Source organism: Myotis nattereri (genome assembly GCF_964212035.1).
Source record: "Myotis nattereri genome assembly, chromosome: X".
NCBI classification, from domain to species: Eukaryota; Metazoa; Chordata; class Mammalia; order Chiroptera; family Vespertilionidae; genus Myotis; species Myotis nattereri.
Genome location: NC_138078.1, coordinates 13,133,598 through 13,157,832, shown reverse-complemented (window position 1 = coordinate 13,157,832; position 24,235 = coordinate 13,133,598). Strand labels below are relative to the sequence as shown.

The window sequence follows — 24,235 nt, the reverse complement described above, 5'->3', positions numbered from 1 at the left end:
TCGTGCACAGCTAGGGTCCCTAGTGGCTGCTGGCTGGGACCTCCCTTCCCCCGGCTGCTTGCTGCCACCCACTGCCTCCCTTTGCACCCGCCTTGGCCTGGCACGGCCCGCTCACCTGCTCCACCATCCCGCCAGGGTCCCACTCTTGTCAGGGCCCATCGGGGCCGGCAGTGCCTCCACTGCTGCCTGCTGCCAGTGCCGTGTCACCGATGCCTGCCATGTCCCGTGCTGCCCCCTGGTGGTCAGCACACATCTAACTCTGGGTCCGTCAATCTCCCGCCTGTGGGGACAATTTGCATATTAGCCTTTTATTATATAGGACTAGAGGCCCGATGCACAAAATTCGTACAAGAGTAGGACTTTGCAGCCCTGGCTGCCTTGGCCCTCGCCCTTGCTGCCCCGGCTGCCCTGGCCCTCATAGCCTTGGCTTTGTCTGGAAAGTCTTCCAGACAGTCATTCCGCCGTTCGGCCATTTGGTCAATTTGCATATTATGCTTTTATTATTATAGATGCCTTGAAGGCTCCTCTGGGAATGAAAGGGGGTACCTAAGACACGGTCAGGGAATAAGTAGGGATGTGTGCATTCTCCACTTCTATTTCACATGGAAGTTTTAGCCAGAGCAATCAGGCAAGAAAAAGAAATAAAAGGCATCCAAACTGAAGTAATCACAGTTGATATGAACTTATATATAGAAAGCCTAAAGATTTTACAAACACACACACACACAGAAATGATAAATGCATCTAGCAAAATTGCAAGATACAAAATCAGCAGGCAAAAATCAGTTTCATGGCTATACATTAACAACAAATAATCCAAAAAAGGAAATTAACAAAAACAATTTCACTTGTGACAGCAACATAAAGAATAAAATACTTAGGAATTAACCAAGCTGGAGAAAGATTTGTACACTGAAAACTACAAAACACTGCTGAAAAAAAACAAACAAAAAAAACACACACACAAGTAAATGGAAAGATATGTGTTCATAGATCAGAAGACTTATTATTAAAATGTCTATACTACCAAAAGTCATCTACAGATTCAATGCAATCCTTACCAAAATCTCAGTGATGGTTTTTGTAGAAATAGAATCCCCTGGAGGGCTTGATAAAACATGCAAGGTTAGGCCTCACAGCTCCTGATTCAGCAGGAGGTTGGAGTCTGGGCCTGAAATTTACATCTCTAACCCGTTCCCAGGCGTGGTCTAGGAACCTACATTTTTAAATCCTCACCTGAGAACATGTTTTTTGAGTTTTTTTTTTTTTTTTTGAGAGAGAGAGAGAATCATTGATGTGAGAGAAACATCAATAGGTTACCTCCAATATGCATCCTGACGAGGAATCACACTCACAACCTAAGTATGTGCCCTGACTGAGAATCAAGCCCACAACCCTTCAGTGCATGGGATGATCAGAACCATGAATGGCTCATGACATCTCTCTTACTGAGAATGTTATTAGAGTTCCCGACTGCCTCTTTGAAAACCAAATCAGGTGCAAAGCTCAGTGGAAGCCACATGCATGAACACAGGTGAAGGGGGGAACTTGAGTGTGAGCTGTTGCAGAGTGAAGAAATGAACTCGAGGCCATCCCATATAGGAAGAAGAAATATTAGAAAAAAACAGCAAACAGCTGGGCAGAGCTTCAAGCCAAGGTGAGGTGGACTGCAGTAGTGGCCAGCTACTACTAGTTAATGTGACTAGTCATGAGGTAGGGGGCATGACACCAAAGAACCAAATGGATCCCACAGAACAAAGATTTCAGGTAAAGCTCACATTTAGATGGCACTTGCAAATGGGACTTCAGGTGCCAATGGCTTTGAGCTGTGGCGTGCTGGGTTTGAACGGACCCTGGAGTTCACTTAGTTTTCCACAAGAGCCCTGAAAGCCCCAAGGGGTGGAGGGGAGATGCCCAGCCTCAGCATTAGGCTGTCCTGCCTTCTATGCTACTGGCACACACAGCTATGCTACTGGCTACTGGCACACACAGCTATCCATGCAGCAATCTGTTTTGTTCTGCACATGTCTGCAAGTGGGTAATGGATGGCCTTTGGGGGATGTAATAGGTGTCACCCTTTCTGAAAAACCTGCTAGCTGTGTGTCTTGGGCTGGGTCCCCCAGAGGCAGGCAGGGATTCTTTCTGAGATGAGGATTCCTGTGAAAATCATTTATTAGAAAGTGTTCCCAGAAAATATAGGTGTGTGTGTGTGTGTGTGTGTGAGGGGGCTTAGACTGGGAAGGGAAGTGTGTGACACCAAGGTCCTACAGAAGGTGACTATGGCTCAATCCCATAGGGTAGCACCTAGAAAGGGAACTGCCACCCTACTCCTCAGTTGTTGGTCCAGGGTAGCCCCTGGAAGATGTAAATTGGTGGTGCTTTTGTTTTTGTTCATTTCCACAGGCAAGGTGGGCTCCAGGAGCTCAACGGTGTCTGCCCACAAAGGGACACAGGTGCTGTCTGCTAGTAGCATAAGCAACTGGGATCGGTGTGCAGGTGGGGTTCTGACAGTCTGCTAAACTGTGTCATTTTGTACAGGTTTCCTAGCTTTTCCAAGCCTTGGGTAACCCTTCTTATGGCTTGGCACCTTCTACTTCCACATTTTCTTTCAAGACTCTAACTTGATAGAAGTTCCTTATTTATGCTGTGGCCAAATTTCTCTTTGTAACTTGTATCTACTCCTGGGTCCGCCCTCTGTAGCCACAAGATCACTGTCAACTTCTGAAAGTTTAAAATAGTGATTTTTTAACCCCAGGGGTCCTTTTCTCTTAGCCTAAAATCTCCAGCCCTTTCACCTGATCCCCACATGAGAAAGTATTTCCAGTCCCTAGCCCCTGCTGGCTGGCCTATCTGGGCATTTTCTGATTTATCCAAAAGCCTCTTAAAATGTGGCATCCAGACAGAAAATTAGGACTGCATGTACCTTCTGATCTGAATATTCAATCAAACGCTGTTTGGAAAAACGTGCTGCTTACCAAGTCATCAGCTTCAGTGACCTGCTGTTAATAACACCGTATTGTGGGGGTATTTTTGTTAATGTGACTAGTCATGTGACATGGGGAAGAGGCCACTAACTTTTCCTATCTAAGTCTTTTCTTTAATTTTTTTTATTGATTATGGTATTACATACGTGTCCTTATTACCCCATTGCCCCCCACTCATGCCCTCACCGACCCCCCCCCCCCGTTGTCTGTGTCCATTGGTTAGGCTTATATGCATGCATATAAGTCCTTTGGTTGATCTCTCTCCCTTACCCCCACCCTCCCCTACCTTCCCTCTGAGGTTTGACGGTCTCTGTCTTTGACCTCTGATCTTTTGGAGCAAGTGGGCTTCCTCTTTTTTGGGGGGAGGAATGTTGACAGCACACCCATAACAAGTCATTACTAAGAATAGCGAATTCAGGATATAGCAGAAATTACTAACAATCCTCTGTCACACTTTTAAAAAAAATATATATTTTTATTGATTTCAGAAGGAAGAGGGAGAGATAGAAACATCAGTGATGAGAATCATTGATTGGCTGTTTCCTGCACGCCCCCCACTGGGGAAGAAGCCCACAACCCAGGCATGTGCCCTTGACCGGAATCGAACCTGGGACCCTTGAGTCCGCAGGCCGACGCTCTATCCACGGAGCCAAACCGGCTAGGGCTCTCTGTCACACTTTTGAGTGCATCAGAACCACCAGGAGGGATTGTTAAAGCAAATCACTGGGCTCTATGATCAGTTTCTGATGAGGTAGGTTTGAAGTGGGGCCAAGAATTTATAATTCTTAAGAGATTCCCAGATGATACTGTAGGGGACCACTGAGGACCACTGCTCTATTACATTTCCTGGCTGCTTGGGCTCTGGTGTTATGAGTGTTGAGAAGGTTTTAGCCAAAGGAGGTAGAAGGAAAAACACATCTGTTTTGTGTACCTGTGCCAAGAGCAGTCATGTAGATACAATCTAATTTTAATAGTGGTATGAATGTAGAGTCAGTATCCTCCTTGTAAAAATAATAAAATGACACACAGGATTTAAATCACTTATTTAAAGTCACCTGAGGCAGATCTGAAATTGGAGCCCAGGTCTGTCTGACCCCAAAGCCCAGTCCTTCCTCACTCGCCACACTGCTCCTTAAGCCATCACCTGCGCCAGAATGTCAAAATCACTCATGATTAACACACACACACACACACTCGCCTTGATACCCTTTTGCTTGAATTGCATGTCACAAATATACATTTCACACACACGCAAGAAAAGGTTTTGGAAGAGGGTAAAGATAACATGAAGTTTGTTTTCTAATGCACATCTGTTATTGTTTGTAGTCATATTTTCCCAATTAACTTAGTTAATGAGTCAATTTCTAATAACAGGCTTTCCATGGAAGTTGTCAGAAACCATGTGTTGAAAGGAAGCATAAAGGAGCCAATAATGATAGATGATAAAGAGATAACCCGCCAAAAACTGTATCCTAAATATCAAACAGGCACATTTTAGAGAAAAGGCCCCCAATGCTATTATTATATACTAGAAGCCCGGTGCACAGATTCATGCACTGGTGGGGTCCCTTGGCCTGGCCTGTGGATATCAGACCGAAACTGGCTCTCCAACATCCCCCAAGGGGTTCTGGATTGTGAGATGGCACAGGCCAGGCTGAGGGACCCCACTGGTGCACAATCGGGGGCTGGGGAGCGACCAAAGGAGGGCTCCAGGGCATGTCTGGCCCATCTCTCCCAGTCCTGATTGGCTGGACCCCAGCAGCAAGCTAACCTACTGGTCAGAGCAGCTGTCCCCTGGTGGTAAGTGCGTGTCATAGCGACTGGTCGAATGGTCAGACACTTAGCATATTAGGCTTTTATTATATAGGATAGATTTTTTTTCTTCCTTAAAAAGTGCATTACAACATGGATGAACCTTGAAAACATTATGCTAAGTCAAAGAAGTCAGTCAAAAAAGACCATTTATTGCATGATTCCAGAATCTATAGAGAAAGAAAGTAGATTCATGGTTGCTTAGCAGTTGGGGGCTGGTAATGACAGTTAAAGGGTATGGGGTCTCTTTTTGAGGTGATAATATTCCAAAATTAGGCTCTGGTGATGGTTACATAACTCTGTAAATATGCTAAGAACCACTGAACCATATATTTTAAATGGGTGAATTGCATGATATGTGGATTATATTTCAAAGCTATTACCAAAAAAAAGCACATTTGCAACAAATATTATACATGGACATTGGTAGTTTTTGATTTTTTTCAATTCATACAATTATTTTAGAAGTGAGAACTATGGAATTCAGGGAAAGTGGAATGCCATGGCTATCTAGCAGTGCCACCTTGATGTGGGAAGGGAGTGGGTGCTTGGAGGACTTTGGCTCTAGGTTATGTCACAGAAGGTGCCGATATATGGAAGGGATCATGGACAGAAGGTCACAGTCCCAACAGGGGGTGGGAGGTTCAGGGAAAATTGCAGCTTCCCAACAGACATACTGGAGTGTATAGCTGGGCCTTCAGCAGAAGCCCAGCCATACAAACTGGGGCATGGAGGAGCTTTTGGGGCCCCTGGGGACTGACTGGATGCCAAGAGCCATGGGGGGCTGGTTTAGGTAAAGGATTCCAGCTGCAGGGAAGCACCAGGTAGTAAAGGTGGCTGGATGAGGCGATTTGGCCTTTTCAGAAGAATTGAATTCACCTAGACTCCCAAGTTAGGGGCCACCCAAAGTCACATCTGATTCCTAGGGATGTTAGTTCACAGCCTTACCAGGATGTGTCTTCAACCCCAGCTGTGTGAAGGGAAGAAAGAGAACCAGAGAGAAGGAAGTAAATGTCCCAATCAAGTTCCTCTTAATAACCCCTTACTCCTCCCACCCATGTTGCCATTCCCTATATCCGTTCAATTCAACATTAGTCATGCCAAAGACCACGAGAGGGATTGGAGATACAAAGGCCAAGAAACAACTCCTGCCCTCAAGGGGTTGATAGTCTAAAAGTGGAGGGCAACTCATAAAGATGATTTTCAACATAATGATCAGATCCTGTGACATCTGCACATTACCATGTGTTCAGGTTGGATTGCATGGTCTGCTTCTAGAAGGCCCAACTTAAGACACACACCTACCACAACAACTAAAAAATCACACACTGAAATGTTATTTAACATACTTAATATTGAATGGAAATTAAAGTATTTATACTTTCCATAAGCATTACTCAAAGGACAAGAATGTTCTTGGATGAATTGAAATTTTCTAAACAAGACCTTGTAAACACATCCAATATGAAAATTTCTTCAGTTAACACAGTTCATCATATCCTCAATGGCAAAACATGTTAAGGTGGCATGTTGGGTCAGCAATGAACACAAAATTGAAATGTAAAATTGGATTGTTGATGTCAAGAATTTAAAGTCTTCCCCCAGCATTTTATTCTCAAATATGTAACATTTTGGATTCAACTGAATGCATGCTGATGGGCAGGTCTGCGCCAATTTGGGGTTAAAAGTACGCTGTTTAAATAGCTGTATTTAAACTTTATCACTCTGAAATTTGGCTTAAATAAATTGTGCTGCACTATTTTTATCATACATGAGGTCAGATAATGTAGTGGGGAGGGAGCAATAGATACTGGTCCAGACTTCGGAACTCAATATCCAAGTCACCCAGACAAACTGTACTCCCTCTGGGGCTCATTTGCCACATTTGTTTAAAAAGAAAAACAAGAAATTGTGGAGTAAAGGGAGAGGGTTTGGCTAAAGGATCTCAAATATTCCTTCTAGCAAAATTCTATTAGGTTGAGTGAAGGCCATTTAATTTCATCATCCAGATAGATCTGTGCACAGTGAATCATATTGGTATTTTATTTTTGAAATAAGAATTTCAGTACTTAAAAAGGAAAAATCAACCATAAACCCATCTTAGCTCTAACATTAGTAACTGGAACACTTTTAGCCTCTGAAATGTTAAGCAAGCCCTTAACCTGAGCCCCTACCTGCATTTTATAATTTGGATAATTTAAGTCACAAAGTAGTTCCATATCTGACAAGAAAGCAAAAATACTTTGACTAATATTTTTATGCACTTCCAGAATTATTTCTAATTAGAGACCTTATACTGTAAGTACTAATGCATATCAGGCAAAAAATGATAAAATTTTATCCTTCCTTGGGTCTTTTTTTCTATGAAATAGAACCCCAACTGTTAGAAATGCAAGTTAATGCCCTCAAAAGGTTCACAGATGGCCAGAGGGGTTGCATTACAAAATAGAAAAATCCATTCTAGATGAAAGAAAAACACAGAGTAGCCTCCAAATTGGCCAAGAAAAGTTACTGTGATTATTTACTTATTTAAGAGCAGAACGAAGGAGATGGGAGAAATGTTTTCCTAATGTCTCAAGATTGGGTGGTTTTAGCCATCATTTCTCTGCTGGGTGCATCTTATAAAAATAACTTCATGGGGGGGGGGACTCCAGCCTCTACAGAGCTTAGCAACGTTACTATCCATTATCTCGTTATGGTATTGAAGATTTAACAGGCAGTAATTAGATCAGAGCCTGGGAAATCAAGGAAAGAAATTGATTTATTTAAGAATAATTTTCTTAAAGCAATTGGTCATTCAAAGGCAGAAAACTCAAGTCAGTCACCTACAATTTCCTTGTCCACTCTGTCAAGGGATGGGCTGGGCAGGGTCCAAGAACAGAAGAAGCGTGCAGGGAAGCGGGGATGGGAGCAAATTCCCGAATGCAACATGTGAGACCCGCGGGAAAAGCATAGAGCAGGTCAGAACCCTGCAAGCTGAGTCCAGGTGAGGGTGTGTTACCTAGCGCCGCTAGCTGGGAGCCCACATTCCTCTGGGGTGTTCCCGCCAGTGGCTCCTCTGAGCACCCAGGGCTCCAGGGTGTCAACGCGCAAAGTCGCCGCTTAATCCTTGCTCTCTCAAGATTAAAACACAAAGTTGGGAGCCGGAGGCTTCCTTCCTGGGACACCACGGGGGTAGACACTCCTCCAGCCCAGCCGGCCTCCCCTCCCCATAGGGACCCTGAATGGCTCTAGCCTCTCCAGTGAGCGCTTCCCAAACCCCAATCGAGTTTCAGGGACCCCCTGGAGACCAGCGACTCTCTGAGTAGCCGGAGTCAGGTTCCAGGCCCCGGCCGCTTGCTCTGGTATCCCGGCTCTCGGTTCGCGTCCAGCAGCCGGGGCGCGGGGCGGGGCGCGCAGGGGAGGCCGAGGCCGCCGGCTATTCTTGTCGCTGTGAGCTACCGGCCTGTTATGAGCAGCATCCAATCACGCCTCCGACTGCCCGCGCTGACCCGCACCCGCCCTCCCTAATCCCCGAGGCTTTGATTTGATCCTCTGCGCGGAACAAGCTCACCCCCCCTATCCCGCCCCATAGCCAGTTGTCCCCTGCCCTCACGGATGCCCGCAGAACCCGTCTTCTTCATCCACCCTCGGGAGGTCAGAGCCCTCGCCTCTACTCCTGGACGCCCCTAGGCGGGCGACATCTGCACATCTGAGCCGTCGGAGATCCAGTATCCGCGGGAGTAGGTCCACTAGCAGCTCAGCCCTTCCAGGTGATGGTGCGCGGCCACTGTGGCCCCTGGCGCGCAGGTGTGTGCTCCCCAAACTGGGCCGGTGTGGGGGCTTTGGGCAATGCACTGGCAGCCTGGGAAGCTGCCGAAACCAAACCCTGCCCCTCCCGGAAGCCTCAGTGCCCTCCACCACTAGGGGCTTCTGAAAGCCGTTCCAGACAGAATTGTCTCTGAGAGGGAGACGGGGAGATCTACGAATCTGATGAAGGAGCCCCTGGCTTTAAGCTGAGCAGGAAAAAAAATGGGCCCCTGAGGCTCGCTCGTGGGGCCCCAGGATGCCTCAGGCCATGCCCGGCTGGCCCCAGCCCCCAGCCAGCAGCTTCCCACCCTGCGCAGCATGAGTTACTTCCTGTCTTACTGCAAAGCTCATGGCGGCGCGCTGCTCACTGGCTACCAGGCCCTGCGCGCCGAGGGCTTCCTGTGCGACGTGACTTTGGAGGCCCAGGGCAGCGAGTTCCAGGTGCACAGGTCCCTCCTCGCGTGTTCCAGCGACTACTTCAGGGCCCTGTTCAAGAGCCACACCCTGGAATCCCGGGCACGCGTGATTCACCTGCACGTGCCGTCGGCCACCGGCCTGCAGCGCCTGCTGGATTTCATCTACACCGCCTGGCTGCCGCTCTCCATGGACACCGTGGAGGACACGCTGGAGGCCGCCAGCTACCTGCAGGTCACGGAGGCCCTGGGACTGTGTGGCCGCTACTTGGAGCGCCTGCTGGCTCCGGAGAACTGCTGCTTCGCTGCCAATGTGGCGGCGCGTTTCGGCCTGGGGCACACACTGGACGCGGCCGAGCGGTACATCGTGCGCCACCTGCGGCAGCTGTTGGCACGGGGAGCGGGCCCCGTGGGTCTGCTGGAGCTCAACCCCGCGTCGCTGAGGGCCGTGCTGGGTGCCCCCGACATGGCGCGGGTGCCGGAGGCCCAGCTGCTGGGCCTGGCGCTGGCCTGGCTGCGACAGGAGCCCAAGGCTGAGCGCCTGGCCCACTGCGCTGCGCTGCTGGAGCGCATCCGCTTCGGCCTGGTCCCTGTGGACGTGCTGCGGCCCGTGTATTCGGGCTCCGGCCTCGTGCTGCCCGCTCGAGTCAAAGGCCTCATCATCCAGGCCCTCAACTACCATACAGCGCCCTCCCGCCAGCCACTCTTGCAGGGCGAACAGACCAGCGTCCGGAGCCCGCAAACCCGCATCTTACTGGTCGGGGGGTGCAGGGCGCGGGAGGCGGTGACTGAAGAGGTCATGGTCCCCCAAGGGGCAGCCAGGGGTAGGGGCGCCGCAGCGGAGCCGGAGGAGGAGGTGGAGGAGGAAGGAGAGCAGGTGGAGGAGGGAGAGGAGGAGGACGAGGACTGGGAGCTCACCCAGGACGTGGTGGCCTTCGATGTGTACAACCACAGCTGGCGCAGCCTCACGCAGCTCCCAGCACCGCTCCTGGGGCACAGCGTGTGCGCAGTTGGGAACTTCCTGTTCGTCCTGGGAGGGGAGAGCCCTTCCGGCGGAAGTGCCTCCTCTCCCCAGGCCGCTGGCCTGCGGGAGGTCACCGCCCAAGTGCACCGTTATGACCCGCGCTTCCACGCTTGGACGGTGGTGCCCGCGATGCGGGAGGCGCGGGCCCACTTCTGGTGCGGCGCCGTGGGCGAGGGGCTGCTGGCCGTCGGGGGCCTGGGCGCAGGTGGCGAGGCGCTGGCCTCGGTGGAGATGTACGACTTGCGCCGGGACCGCTGGACCGAGGCTGGGGCGCTGCCGCGGGCCCTGCACGGTCACGCGGGGGCCGTCGGGGACCGCGGTGTCGTGTACATCTCCGGGGGCAAGGCAGGGAGAGGCGAGGGCGGCACAAGCAGTTTGAGGGACGTGTACTCCCTAGGGCCCGGCGCCCGGGCCTGGAGCAAGAGGGCGCCTATGGGCACGGCCCGCTTTGGGCATCACATGGCCGCACTTCGTGGCGCGGTCTTTGCCTTTCTGGGGCACTACGAGCCCTTCTCTGAGATTGAGCGCTACGACCCGGGCACGGACCAGTGGACCCGGCTGCGGCCGCTTCCCTACGACCGCTTCTGCTATGGGCTGGCGGTGGTGGAGGAGACGGCGCTGCTGCTGGGCGGCGTCAAGTGGCGGGACTCGCGCCAGGTGCCGACCCGCAACGTGGTGGGCTATGACCTCGACCTGGACCGCTGGGAGGACATCGACTGCGCGCTACCTTGGGCCTGGAGCGGCCTGCAGTGCGCGGTGCTGCAGCTGCCCGAGGGTGCTGACGAGGAGAGGGAGGGCGAGACTGGAGAGAATGGAGAGGCTCCAGATGTCGTGTTGGGCTTAAGGGGTTAGCGCGGTCTCAGATCCGAGGAGGAGAAAGTTGTGTCTGAGCAGGTTTACAGAGCAACGAGTGGGCTTGTCCTGAGAATGGGACTCTGGGAACTGAGTGGCTTCTGACGGTTAAGGGGGCAAATAAGTGTTTGGCCAAAGAGGAACATTTCCCTTTAAGCTGAGAAACGGAGACCGGAGGGGTCAAAATGAAGGACATGTGAACCAGCATCAGTGAGCTAGTGATTTCTAGAAATTCTCATAATGCTGGGCCAGGGATGGGCTTTCGAAAATAAAATATGACCCTATTTTTCTTCTCATAGGTAAGTGTTTTCCTAGGTGCTAAACAGTGATTACATTTGTGCCAAATTGCCAAAAAAGGGTACCATAAGAAGGTATACACAATACCCAGAAAGTCATTAATTATAAAGGCTGTAATAAATAGTCCAAGAAAATGGCATTATCTGAATAAACAATGAAGGGAAAGTGCCTTGGTTAAATAAGGAGAAATATGATTTTATGGTCTAGAACCTGGTTCTGCTCTAATTTAATATAAATATGGAACTGAGAGGGAAAAATGATCTCTACGAAAGCACCTTTTATTTTTTTTTTATAAAAACAACCTGGCTTAGTTTTTTTCTGTCCTTCATCCTTACTTACCCCTTATCTGCTTTTGCGCTGAATTTAGGAAGTTTATTGCTTTTAAGTTTTATTTCAGCAACACTTAGCCATAATAATCAGGCTCCTTTGGTTAAGTGGGACATGTAGCAGAAACAAAACTTTATTTCTTTCATCCTTTTTAAATGTTCATTCTGAAGACATGCTGTAGGTTATATTTTAAAAATACAACTTATTTTTGTGCCCCCCTCCTAATTTCCCCAAAGTATCACAGAGAAAGAAAGAGGAGTCGGTGAAATGGTCAGTTTGCATCAAGGAAATGGGAAACCGGCTTGATTTTACAGGGGTTCAGAGAAGATGCTTATATACTGAACAGATACTTCTGGCTTGTATCACCAGTGGAGTGGCAAAGTTAGAACTCATAACTGGGCACGGGGCGGGGGGGGGGGGGGCGCGAAGTAGTTGGGGGGAAGGAGGGATGGTGGCTGTATGATTTGCAAGACAAAGAAATATGGTGAGGACTCTGAATAAAATAGGTGCCTTATAAGGATTCATTAAGAGCTGAATTTATTTGACTTCAGTTTACAGTGCTGCCTCTCTCCTAGATTTGAAACTAATGCAATAAAATGTACAGATATATAGTGTTAAAAGGTCTCTTTCATGCTAGGCTAGCCACAAGTCTTTTAAAATTCATTAGTTTAATTGTACCATTTAAAACAACAGAGCTGACTTTACATAAGGAAAAGCTGCTTAGTAGCAACACAGCTAGTCTTTCCATCAACTGCTTGCTGTTTACAGGGCACAGCCTGGCCACTGTATTCATGACACATCCATCAGGTACAGATATTTTTAAGCGAATGTACACATTTAGTCTAGTAAACAACAAGTCTAAATACCTGTAACAAGCACACTTCATTTTAGGACAAGAGGTTTTTTTGTTTGTTTTTTTTTACATATACAAAATCCCACAAATTTAATATGTGTCAATATCCATGCAGTAAATAAATGTTTTTACAAATAGGTTTTTTAAATGATAAAAATATTACACTGGACCCAAAATTCCATACAAACATGAATACATGATTTCTCATCCATTTTTGACTAAATAGAGGATTACTGAAAATGTGCTGTAGAAAGGCCACTTTCCTGTACAGTTGTGCAAAGTCTGCAAAACGATAGTGATTCAATGGTGGTTTCAAAAGCAAAGAAAAAGATCCCCGCTGTGGAGTTTTTACTTTCTCCTCTACAGCAAAAATATTCACTGGCATACATCTGAACTCTTAGTGATGAAAGTACATTCACTGAGCTGGACAGGCAACAGTATAAAGCTGATTAGAAGTAGAGTTTAGGATATAGAATAGTAAAGGAGGTTTCCTTCCTCCCGAAAAAACAGCAAATTGTGACTTGTACGTTATGCAGCCAGACACTAAAAAGCAGCACAGTCACTGTCATGCTGGGATCACTTTTAGAAAACGAGATGCTCATAAGTGGAAATATATGAAGAGGACGTTTTCATAGACTTCATCCACTTTATAGAACAATTCACGAAGCCAGGAAAAAGCTCTATAAATTGTTTCTCTCACATAATGCAATGTAAAAGAACTCTGAATGGCCATCATCCTCTTGCTCCTCAGGAGAGAGGTACATTTTTATTTTGCAACATTGTTTTCTATATTAGAACACACATCAACCTGTAATTAAACATATTTCATTTCCCTGCCTGAAGTATAATTCCGTAAGTTTAATTAATGGACTAGTGGGAAAATTGCAAACTAACTGGATAGTTGATTCATTTCAGTTTATACCTTGTAGCTTTTTTAAGAGTTGCAGTTTAAAAACACGAGTTTGGGCTGAAATTTTATATATATACCTGTTAGCTGCCTTTCTGGGTGAGTTAAGTGTGTTTTAAAAAATCCACTCTCAAATTCCTCTGTACACAATCAGCATATCATCACTACAAAAATAAAGGAAGATTTAAACCAAGAAAATAAAGCAGCTCTATCTTCAATTTTGGTCTTTGTTACAAAAACATCTTACAAAGCTTTGCCCTGATACACCGTTAAGTGTCCCCATATATTTGGAATAGTATTCCCATTAACCAGCTTTCACAAGTTAATAGACTATTAAGACGAATATTAGATACCTGAACTTTTCTTATGTTGATGCTCTTCTATTTTGCTTAACTCTTTTAGGCGCATCTACATTTCACAAAAATAAAACTACAGCTTACTTTGTGCAATGTTTAAGAAAATCCTCAGAACATTTTAATAAATATAAAAAAGGTTTAAAGTCTTTCCCACCCGCAAGGATGTCTGCACCTGAAAAAATGTGGATTTACTTTTGAAGTCTTCTTTATATAAAATTAACTTAAAGGGAGAAAAGATGACCTTAGATAGAAAACTGCCATTTTGTATTTTTCTACTTGAAGACCACCTGTCTTCTGAATAGTCTGCAAAAGTTCATTTTAAATCATTGAAGACAGTTGTTTTTGCACATGGTAAACATAAGCTGAGCACTAATTGCATATAAAATATACAAATGCTCATTAAAGACAATGGTATTATGACCATATATGGTTTGTTTCATATAGTTTGGTAACACTGAAGTATAGCTTGTCAAGTGTCCCACACACTGACATAAAAACTACCTTATATACTTGTTCAAAGTACCAGAAGGTACCAGATGGACTGAAGACAGAATACACTTACACATGCGTTTCAATGTATGAATGAGTGTGTGTGAGAGAGGAAGTGATTACATCTACTTCAGAAGAAATACTTAATGGGTCATTTGAGGTGGTGTTTTGACAGATATCCAAGAAGAGATCGAGGTACATCTGCTTCCACTGTTGGAATTCTTTAGATGTCAAATCTGGATTGTCTAGGACTTTATCAATAATGGCCACTTCCCCTTCTCTGGCCTGAAAAGCAAAATGATTCAATAGTTAAGATGTGGACAAACTTATGTTCAAGTTTAAGATAACAAGTTAATAGGCAAAAAAATAAAAAGCCCATAAGAAATGGCTCTGGTATATCCAAACTCAGCTATTAAGATTAAAATTCTAGTGTACTTTTTCTACCGCCAAGGTATGCCTTGTATTGCTTATTCTCTGTGGTTTATTTTTTTCTTATTTATCATCTCCACATACAGGAACCTTCCTCATTCTTTAAGATCCAGTTCAAATGCCTCTAGTTTCCTAAAGCCTTCCTTCAACAGTTGGAAAAAATGTTCTCTCCCTCATTGATGCCCCCATAACACTTTATCACTGCCATTGAGTGGACTTACCACATTTTGTTTCGAGTTACTTTTACACTGTCCTTTCTCTCCTGCTAGGTGGTCAGTACCTATCTTTTATATGTCCGAGGAAGGGGCAGAGAAATCTAGGGAATGATCTGCAAGAAGTGGGAAGGTACACTTCTGGACTAGCCAGACTTGAGAGGGAAAGACAACCACAGGAGGGCTCTGACCAAGGATGTTTTGTGTCACCCTGTGCTTGGTGAGGGGCCTATTACAATTTCAGGAACCACATACCCAGGGTTGCTTGGGCAGTCATCTTTCTCTAATGGGAGAGTTCCATTTCCTGTTCATTTTCCACACTGAAAAGTATAGGGCTCTATAGTTTTGTTTTGTTTTGTTTTGTTTTTTACCAATGAGGGGCATTTCTTTTCTTTTATAACAATTAAATTTATTGGCGTGACATTGGTTAATAAGATCATATAGGTTTCATGGGTACAATTCTATAACACATCATCTGCATATTGCATTGTGTTCCCACCACCCAAAGTCAAATCATCTTCAGAGGGGCATTTATATAGTGTCTTTTTTTTAATCATCTTTCTTTGCCCCAGAGAGTAGAGCACAGCATCACATAGCTGGTGACTCATCAATACTCACTGAATGGAAAAAACTCTTTTGTTTTTGGCGGTGTGTGTGTGTGTGTGTGTGTGTGTGTGTGTGTGTGTAAGCTACAGAGCATGAAAGATAGGGGTGAGGGGCTGAGAGAAAGAGGGACAGGAGCAGGTCTCTAAGATATGTGAGCCTGACCTGCTTCCAAGTGCCTGCCTAGTGTTCTGACCAGGCAGTTAACTAGTAGATCTGAACATAGGGTGAGGGGTGGAGGGTGGGCCTGTTAGGGGTGAAGGTAAAGATATCTTTGGAGTTGGATTGGTCACCAGATTTATTCTTACAAATATTATAGCTCTTTTTAAAATCTGTAATAACGTCAACAATAAAAAACTTTAAAAAATTGGTCTTAGTTACCAAAGGCCATTAGGTTGTCCCATGGATTTGCAATAGCATTTGCATGAATACCAGTTGAAAGATAATTGATTGAAAACTTGACTGCCTGTGACAGGAAATGTTTTCAAATAATGCATTTTCTATTTTATCTTTTTGTTATTCATTTATGTTTCAAAATCACAAAACCTCAGCAACATACTATTTATCTGAAATATTTCCCAAAGGAGTCCTTTTGCTCTGTAGAATAGTTTTTCCCCCCTGTTTTTGATTTTCAAGGGTGCAGGGCCTGGTTGCAGTAGAGTTTGTGTGCGCGCTGCACCCCCCCCCCCCCCCCCCCCCCCCCCCGGCAACACACACACACTGAGAGTGAGTGTTTACTTTTTTGCCTCCTTGGACTTCCTGCCTCTCTGCTCCCCTCTCTTCCCCTCCTCCTCCCCATTTGGTGGGTGGCATAATAACAAGGCCAGAGACAATGTAAGAACTTGTGGAAATGTATGCTAGGAAAATAATGTGCGAATTGGGAATTGATAGTGTAAAGAGAACAATTATAGAATTTCTACAGAGAGCATGAATCACTATGGCTTCAGGAAATAGTCCTGAACTATCACAAACCCTTTTAGCACCCACTACTGCATTCCGCACGCATGCTGTGTTTTTCTAATAGCTATATTACTTATACTACATGGCGCATTTGTCTTAGGAAAACGAAAGACAGTAATAACACCAGCCTCACAGTTTTGGAAAAAATAATGAATCATATCTTGTTTTCTCCTAGAACGAAGTCACATAACATTTACTCAGTGCTTTGAGACGTTAATGAAAAAGTTTAGATTATTTCCTTTTTACTAATACACTTATTATGCTATAAGAACAGCTTAGCTTCAGCTTCTTCCTATTTACCTATTCCCCACCCCCTTCCCATTGTCTATTTCTCCATCTGGTAATCACCTTTGAATTCAGGAATGAATCTCCTGAAATAAGTTTCTCCTTCCATTTCCTATCTTACCTTTAAAGTGCTTTTGAGAATTCTCAGCCTGTGCAGTTTTTCATTCATCACAGGATCATTACATCTCTTTATGAATGATAGCTTGTATTCCATCTTGGTTGAAATGCGATGTTCTCCCAGTGGTGACAGACTGGCTTGCTCCAATGCCCTGTATAAATCTTGCAATGAGTCTCCTAACTTTTCTCCCCTACTTTCACCTGCAATGTCCAAAAAGAGAGAGAAATGAATCCAGTGTAATAAATAGTTATTTGATACTCCAGAAATCAACTAAAATATCATCTAAAAAAAACAGGATAATGAATGATTGGAAATACACCCTATTACATTAAAAAAAAATCCCAACAAACCAACAGCTGCTAGTTACACTGAGTAAGATTAGCTCCAGGCAGCCAATTGTTTTAGGATGATCAAATAATAGGATGCTTTGACTAACAAAATATGCTCTGAGTAGCAAATCACCGTAAATATCTTGAGTCCATTATAAGTTCAAAGAATTAGAGTACAAAAGGTACACAACACAGAAACAATCCTGCACACAATTTAATATGATAAAACATTAATAAATATCCCTTATCATTATATTGGTAAGCATAGAAATACTGATTAATATAACTCTCCTGGTTTGGCAATAAACTGATTTTTAGATCTTTCCAGATTTCATAAAATGGAATGGCATTCATTGGAATTTATTTGATTATAAAAATCTTCCAATAGTGTGCCATCAATTATTAGGTTCAATGTGACTGCTATATTAATGTTCACCACATTGTAAGTATAATTGATGATCATAAATTATCAATAATAATGCTTTAATTAAATAAAATACGGGAATATGTTTATATTCAAATTGAGGAATTTGGCACATACAAAGAGTCTTGTAAGTATTTGTAAGACTTGGGAAGAAAACACTCCAATGAAATATTTTTGTGAAAAAAATCTTAGAGACTAGACTAATTCAGGAAAGGACCTTAGATCTATTTGAACAAGTCAAATTCCCATCCTGTTCTTTAATTGCTTGAATATTGGTGTCATATCTTTCTCAACAATGATAAACAAAGATGAACTTGACCATGGTAGAATGAACGACATTCCACATTTACTCCTTGGGCCAATACAATTAGTGCTCCTCAAACAGGACTCTGGCTCTCTGTTAAAGAATTAGGGCTATATCATGTTTCCTTTAATGTTGTTCATTCTACTATAGTCCATGTGAATATTTTAGGTTTTCTGACATACTTCAAAAAGATTCTCTGATAATAATAGTAGTTAATATTTATAGGTGCCAAGAAAGAGGTAAATGCGTAATGTTCATAATCCTTACAACAAAACTAAGAGTAGATATACTTGATTTTTACTTTACAGCAGGGAAGTACCTTGGTCAAGATCACAGTAACTGATGGAGCTAGAATTCCAACTGGGCAGTCTAGCTCCAGAATCCATAATTTTAATAAGAATTCAATACTGCCAATTTTGTTAATCATTTGAACTGTGTATTTAACAGTAAGTGCTAATGAATTTGTGAGACTCCCTTAAAGTGCAGCATTCTTAAATTTTTTTAGAGTGTACCTAAAACCACCACCAAAGCCCACAAACACAGTACCTTAACTTAAAGGGATCGCCTTTAGGATTAAAAAGCCTCATTTAAGTCTCATGTTCAATTTTTGGCTCTGCTGCTGAGGTTAGCAACTATTAGTAGTAGGATTATTGAGTCCTGCCATTGGAAAGTTCCTTCCGACCTTTTTATTATTGTTATAATCAGCACATGACATTACTAATCCCATGAATTTTAACTTCCTAATCATATATCTACATTAGAACTATAATCTAAAAATACAAACATCCCTTTAAATAACAGCTTTTAAATTCTCTGTTGGCTCATCTATGAATGTTTGCAACACCTAGAAAATTCTGATGGGCAGGTGGGTGGAGGACTATATAAAGGAGTAACTACTTTGTGGGTTAAGAGCAAGATTGAAATGGGATAGGGAATTTTAACTGAGAATTGTTTAGAGCCAGGAAGGCACAAAATCATAAGGTCATTCAGAGTACCTAAATGAAGTTGTAAAAACAAGGATACATTTGAACAGCATAATTCCATTTCACAAAATCATAGGCCAGGAAAGGACCTTGAGGAATTATTTAGCAGTTATCATTCTTTTAGCCTCAAGGCAAGACTGCATCCAAAGCTCAATGTAATTTCATAGAGCAGAGACTGAGAGAGAAATGGGAGGCCTAACAGACGTGAATTATAGTAGTTTAGGTATCAGTGGCCTAATGTATTATTAGTTTCACAGTTTTTGAAAGAAGGTGGAGAAGAAAAGGGATTCAGTTTATAGTTTTAGGATTTAAGGGAGGCAGACTATTTTAACATAGTAAAGTTTTATTTACAAATAACCTTCCTCCATATTAGCTAAAACTGTAGGGAGTATATATTTTGTTTAAAAAAATTCTTACAGTTTTCTTTCTCCCCAGTTCTTAAAGTTTGTGAAATACTGGGCCAGTATGAAAATTGATTTTTTATAAAGTTTCGATGCAGTTTTAGTTTAAGAAGGATAGAAGTTACAAGCATAGCTATTAAATAAATAAAAACAGAAAGTCCCCCCCCCCCCGCTCTTGCCATTAAGGGGGAATAAAAGCATTCAACCAAAGGACAACACAATTCCACAAGGGACCTAGTTTGAGAGATGTGAGAATAATTGAGTATAGGTTTATCTCTGGGTAGGACATTTGAACAAGAAATCACAATGAGACGGAACACAGAAACATTTCCAAGTACAGCAATGGAATAGCATGGCCCCTATTAGAGATAAGTAAGGCCCCTTCCCCTACCCCTACACATATACACATATGCAACATCACAAGACACAGCAGTGGGATGAGGAAAGATGAGGGATTGAGATGCCAGGCTACCACAAAATGCCACCAATCACTGAACATTTTAAGACTAGACAAAGAGTCCTTTTATTTTCAAAGGAGGGGGGTGAGGGGCAGAGTCACATTATAAATCTGATTCACTGTGCTCAACAGTCAAAACAACACAGAACTCAACATTCAAGACAAAAACAGACCTTTATTTTCTTTTATAATTTTCAATTGGTTTCCTTGATTTTTTTTCCTCTCAGATGAATACCAATTAAGTCAATTGGGGCTACTGTTGCAACTGAAAATATGAAAGCACCTTTATTTTCTTCTTGTTTTGCCCTCTTCTTCTTCGTCTCCTTCTCACTTCTCTTCTGGTTTCTCTCTTTTTAAAACCCTTGCTTTTCTTCTTCTAGAAGAGGCTTGCTTTGGAAGAGCAGGCAAGCACTTGGTGAGGTCTGCTTCCTTATTGACTTTCAACATGCCAGTTCAGTCATTGGAGTGCTGGCAGAGTACCAGCTCTTTTGCAATTTGAATGAATGTTTCTGAAAGTTGGCAAAGTGTAGAACACCACATGCAAACCACAGGACATATATAGGAACCTTCAGTGATTCCTAGTGAGTAAGTATATTGCTCCTACAAAAAAAATTTAATTGGTATCTAATTTATTCAGGAACTCTGGGCCTTTGCAAGAATTAATTCCCTCCCACATTATATTTATATTTACAACATGTGAATTAGTTCTGTGTCAGGTAACAGACTTTTGTATTGCAATTTTATTAAAGCAAATGGAACATATAAAGTTTTCTTTCCTATATAAAATTTCATTGTCGGATAGATTTGAGAGTCACAAAGAAGTTATTGATGAATTAACATGTTTCTATACCAAGGGAGGGTCATTTCTGGCTGTGTCATCTGCGGCAGGGGAAAAAGAAGATCCTTTATTGTCTTATTGATACTCTCGCTACATTATGAAATATTGTGACCCTATCCCTATGTGGTAAGCACCACAGCAATTCACTGTTTGGTGCTTTCAGGTTACATATGACCTCCTGGTAGTGATAAAGAAGAGGTCAAAGAAAAGATTAGCTAATGCAAAATAATAGTTTGTTAGAACTTTCTTGCAAATGGATTGTTAGCAGATGATAATATAGTTCTCAAATACTAAAAGGTCTTCAGTTGGTGTATTTCCTTACATTCATGCCCAGTGGTTTCCAAACATTTTGATTGTGCACACTTATCAGTTAAAACACTTCTACTTTTGATAACTTATATACATGTATTACTCTATGTTGATATGGATGTAATAAAACAGACACAGAAAAGAAATAAAAAATGAGCTATAAAAATTGAGGACAAATTCCAATGTCTTTTCTTCCTGTACCTCAATGGCCCCATGTGTACCCTCCTTCAGAGACCTAGATTATGACTCTCCCTGAGCAGAAAACCCTCCCTCTTATTTGCATTTCCCATTCTTCTGTCTGGCACAGGTCCTCTGCTACCCAAGATTTAAGCTGAGTGATGTTTTTCTCTACTGTATACACACAGTACTCTAAAGAGGGCTCCCTGTTAGGTGACTGTGCACATTTTATCACAGTCTGTTATACAATTTTGTTCATGTTTCTTTGGTGAAAATTGTGTTCTGGAGAGCAGAACACAAACTTGGCGACCCAAAATTTCATGCTGGTGTCTTCCCCATTTCCCCAGGACTGTAATGACAATGTTGAAAGAAAGTAAAAGATGAAAAGAAAACAAAACAAGTATACCAGCTGGGCTCTTGAAGAACCGAGTCAACATGTTTTGGAAGGGAACTGTGCTCTTTTAAAATTGGACAATGATGTCTTTCTGGAAACAGTCATTCCTTCCACAACACAGCTGGGTAATGAGCACAGAAAGCTTGGAAAAGCTAAGTCACAAGGGGCAGAGAAGGCTGGACATAGTAGCATTAGTCACCAGTCAAATGTGAGAGGCATTCGTTCTTGTACAGCCACAGAGCGCCTAAAGGCTTCCAGGCTAATGGTGTCACGTATGTGGAGCACTATTCTTGTCATGAAGGTCAATTAAACATTTGCATTGAGACAACGGGAATATTTTCTGTGAATACTAATTTACCAGTGCACCATGATGAACAACTTATTTATATGTAAGGTGATAAGTAAACTTTTAATGGATTTAATGTAGATGGGTTTAATGTTTATAGGTTTTATGCTAAAGATGATTATGTATTCAGGACTTTAAACTGTAATATGAATTGTCTTATAATTACATATTAGTTCTCTTATTCATGCTTTTATATAAGTCAACTAGCTATGCTTAGCATTGTAAAGCTGGGTGGGGGGGGGGGCAGTTATACCGGAAAAAAACATAATATTTTAAAACTAGGCTTTTACTCATTGCTCTGTAATCACCTACCCTTCTCATTTTTAAAAGTAATTTGTTTTTTCCCTTAGTCAAAATAACAATTTCTCTGATAAAAAATTAAGTTTAATGAGGGAAAAAACTCTATTTTAAAAAAAAGTACAGCTTGAGTGACTCTACCAGTATTGCTAAGGGTATTCTTAAAGAACATGTGCGGTCTATCCCTGTGTAAGAATGACCTTGTGCTTCACCAAAATCAAGTACAGCACATACTAGTGTCTGTCAATCCCTTCTGCACAACAGTAAAGATGTGACAGAAATGACAGAGCTGGAGATTTTTCTGTACTTCATTCTCTATGCATGTCAATTTTGCCAAATTATGTGGTTTAAGGCCACAACTATAGGACAGTGACTGAATTTCCAGGGCACTATACAGTAGTTTCTATGATGGATAGTTTCTATGATGGCAAAATCTTGGTGTCCTTGGCATTGATTTATTGACCCAAAGGAAAGGTTCTTTGAAGGACAGCCACAGACATAAATGACCAATTGTGGGTTTACTCATGGAATTTAGAAAATTTATCTAATAGACACATGGAGGTCAAGGTATCTGGTTCTTAGGCAGGGATTTATTAAGGGCACAGTTTGAAATCAAAGCTGAGAGATGATTATGTTTAAAAATCAACGTGGAGTTACTATAGTCCTTAATGAGAAAAAACGAAAATACTTCTTATCATAAAATTTCACTATAACTTAAACAGAGAGGATGACCCAAGACAATCCTGCTAATATTAAATACCAACAAAATGCTTTTTGATGGATTTCTACATACTGGAACCATCATTTTTACATATATATATATATACTTAAAAACACATTAAAACGGTTAGAGCACAGAAGCAATTGTAAGGCAGATCAATGTGATTTTTATTCACAACACAAATTCCATTTGTGAGAAAGAAGCATAGATTACTTCTTTTCAGAAATATATTTACTATCAAGCATACTTAGCAAATTATTTAGCTATCTGAAAAGATCTGAAACCAATTGGTCATATTTTATTTTTAAGTAATTTATATTTTTACATGTATTCACATTATGCAATACCACACACTGCGGCGACAGGAAGAAAAAAAACATTTCCAAATACAATGTTAAATTATCTGTTCATTGCACAGTATTAAATATCCATTAATTAGCATTGAAATTATTACAGAGTATCTTATCCAACTAAGTAAAGGAAATTTCACATCCACTACAGAAGAAAAATAAGCAATATTGAGTCATAAGGGACCCAGTTACATAGTATTAAATAATAGGTGAAGCTAGTTTGAAAGACATCCAGACAAAATACTTTTTCAAAAGTGAAAACCACAGCCTATAGATTAGGAAAATTTTACAGAAAAGAATAGCTCATGCCTGTCGTATGAGGCAACACCATTTGTATACAAGTGCCAAGAAATAAGGAAAAAGTTAGGATTTTAGCTGAGGAATCTAATAAAGCCTGGCATGAGGAATTTTCTTCATTAGTGTCACCAAAAGCAATCTCTGTGTTGCACCTGAATACACTTTATAATAGAATAAACATAGCAAGTTTCAGAGCAGGTTGTGTATACCTTGCCTTAATAGATTACACTTAATTTAGTACAATACAGCACGTCAAGTTTTAAAAATGCAAAATACACTTAATACACAGAATTTGCTTCCTCTGCTTTGCCTTAAAGAGGCCACCAAAGAGTCCATTAAACAGCCAGGGTTTTCTAGTTATTGGAGCTGACCCCTCTCCTTTCCTGGTGTAAGGAGAACACAACTGAAATGTCACCACACAGAGCCCTTTCCCAGTCAATACCCTTCCCCTTCTGTTCTCTCACAGAAATGGCAGTTTTCTGTCACTGTGCTCCATCTTGATTGGCTTTGATCTTATGCTAGTCCCAGTGTAGAAAGCTCGCATTCTTCTTAAGAGTGGCCTGCCCCTCTTAATATCCCTTTAGGGAGGCCCCCAATCCAAAACACTTGATGATCTAAACTTTTAAAAGTCTGTTTTCTGTTATAAACAGCAAGGACGAGGCCATTTTAGTTGCTTGCAAGAGGTTGATGTTGAGTCTGTGCCGTGCCGACTCTCTCCGATCTAAATTCTCTAAACATTAGCTTATCAATCTGTGAGTCCAATGGGTTGAGTGCCAACAGAAGTGGATCCGATTTGGCATGGAGAGGTTCTATCAACTCTCGCAGTGTATTAGCCTAATATGATAAAGCAGTGATACAATATGATGAAAAGACCTGCGGGTGCCATTATTTCTAAAGC

The 24,235-nt window shown here is 42.6% G+C and overlaps 2 protein-coding genes across 6 annotated transcripts in view; one reads left to right on the top strand and one right to left on the bottom strand.

The window, feature by feature from the left end:
* Positions 1–8,903: 8,903 nt before the first annotated feature.
* On the top strand, positions 8,904–10,874 carry KLHL34 (kelch like family member 34; the record flags this gene model as incomplete). The annotated part of the gene is made up of 1 exon (XM_081080970.1): positions 8,904–10,874. The coding sequence occupies one exon, from the start codon at positions 8,904–8,906 to the stop codon at positions 10,872–10,874; it is 1,971 nt and encodes a 656-aa protein (XP_080937096.1).
* A 1,135-nt stretch (positions 10,875–12,009) lies between these two features.
* Positions 12,010–24,235, bottom strand: part of CNKSR2 (connector enhancer of kinase suppressor of Ras 2) — a 249,663-nt gene continuing 237,437 nt past the window's right edge. For 4 of the 5 annotated variants that reach the window (XM_081115465.1, XM_081115466.1, XM_081115467.1 and 1 more), the window contains 2 exons: positions 16,714–16,910; positions 12,010–14,388 (listed from right to left, as the gene is read on the bottom strand). In XM_081115465.1, coding sequence (XP_080971591.1) covers positions 14,173–14,388; positions 16,714–16,910 — 413 coding nt within the window. In that variant the 3' untranslated portion in view covers positions 12,010–14,172. Of the gene's footprint in view, positions 14,389–16,713; positions 16,911–22,840; positions 24,172–24,235 lie in introns of those variants that run through there. The other variant, XM_081115469.1, reaches the window with a different exon arrangement.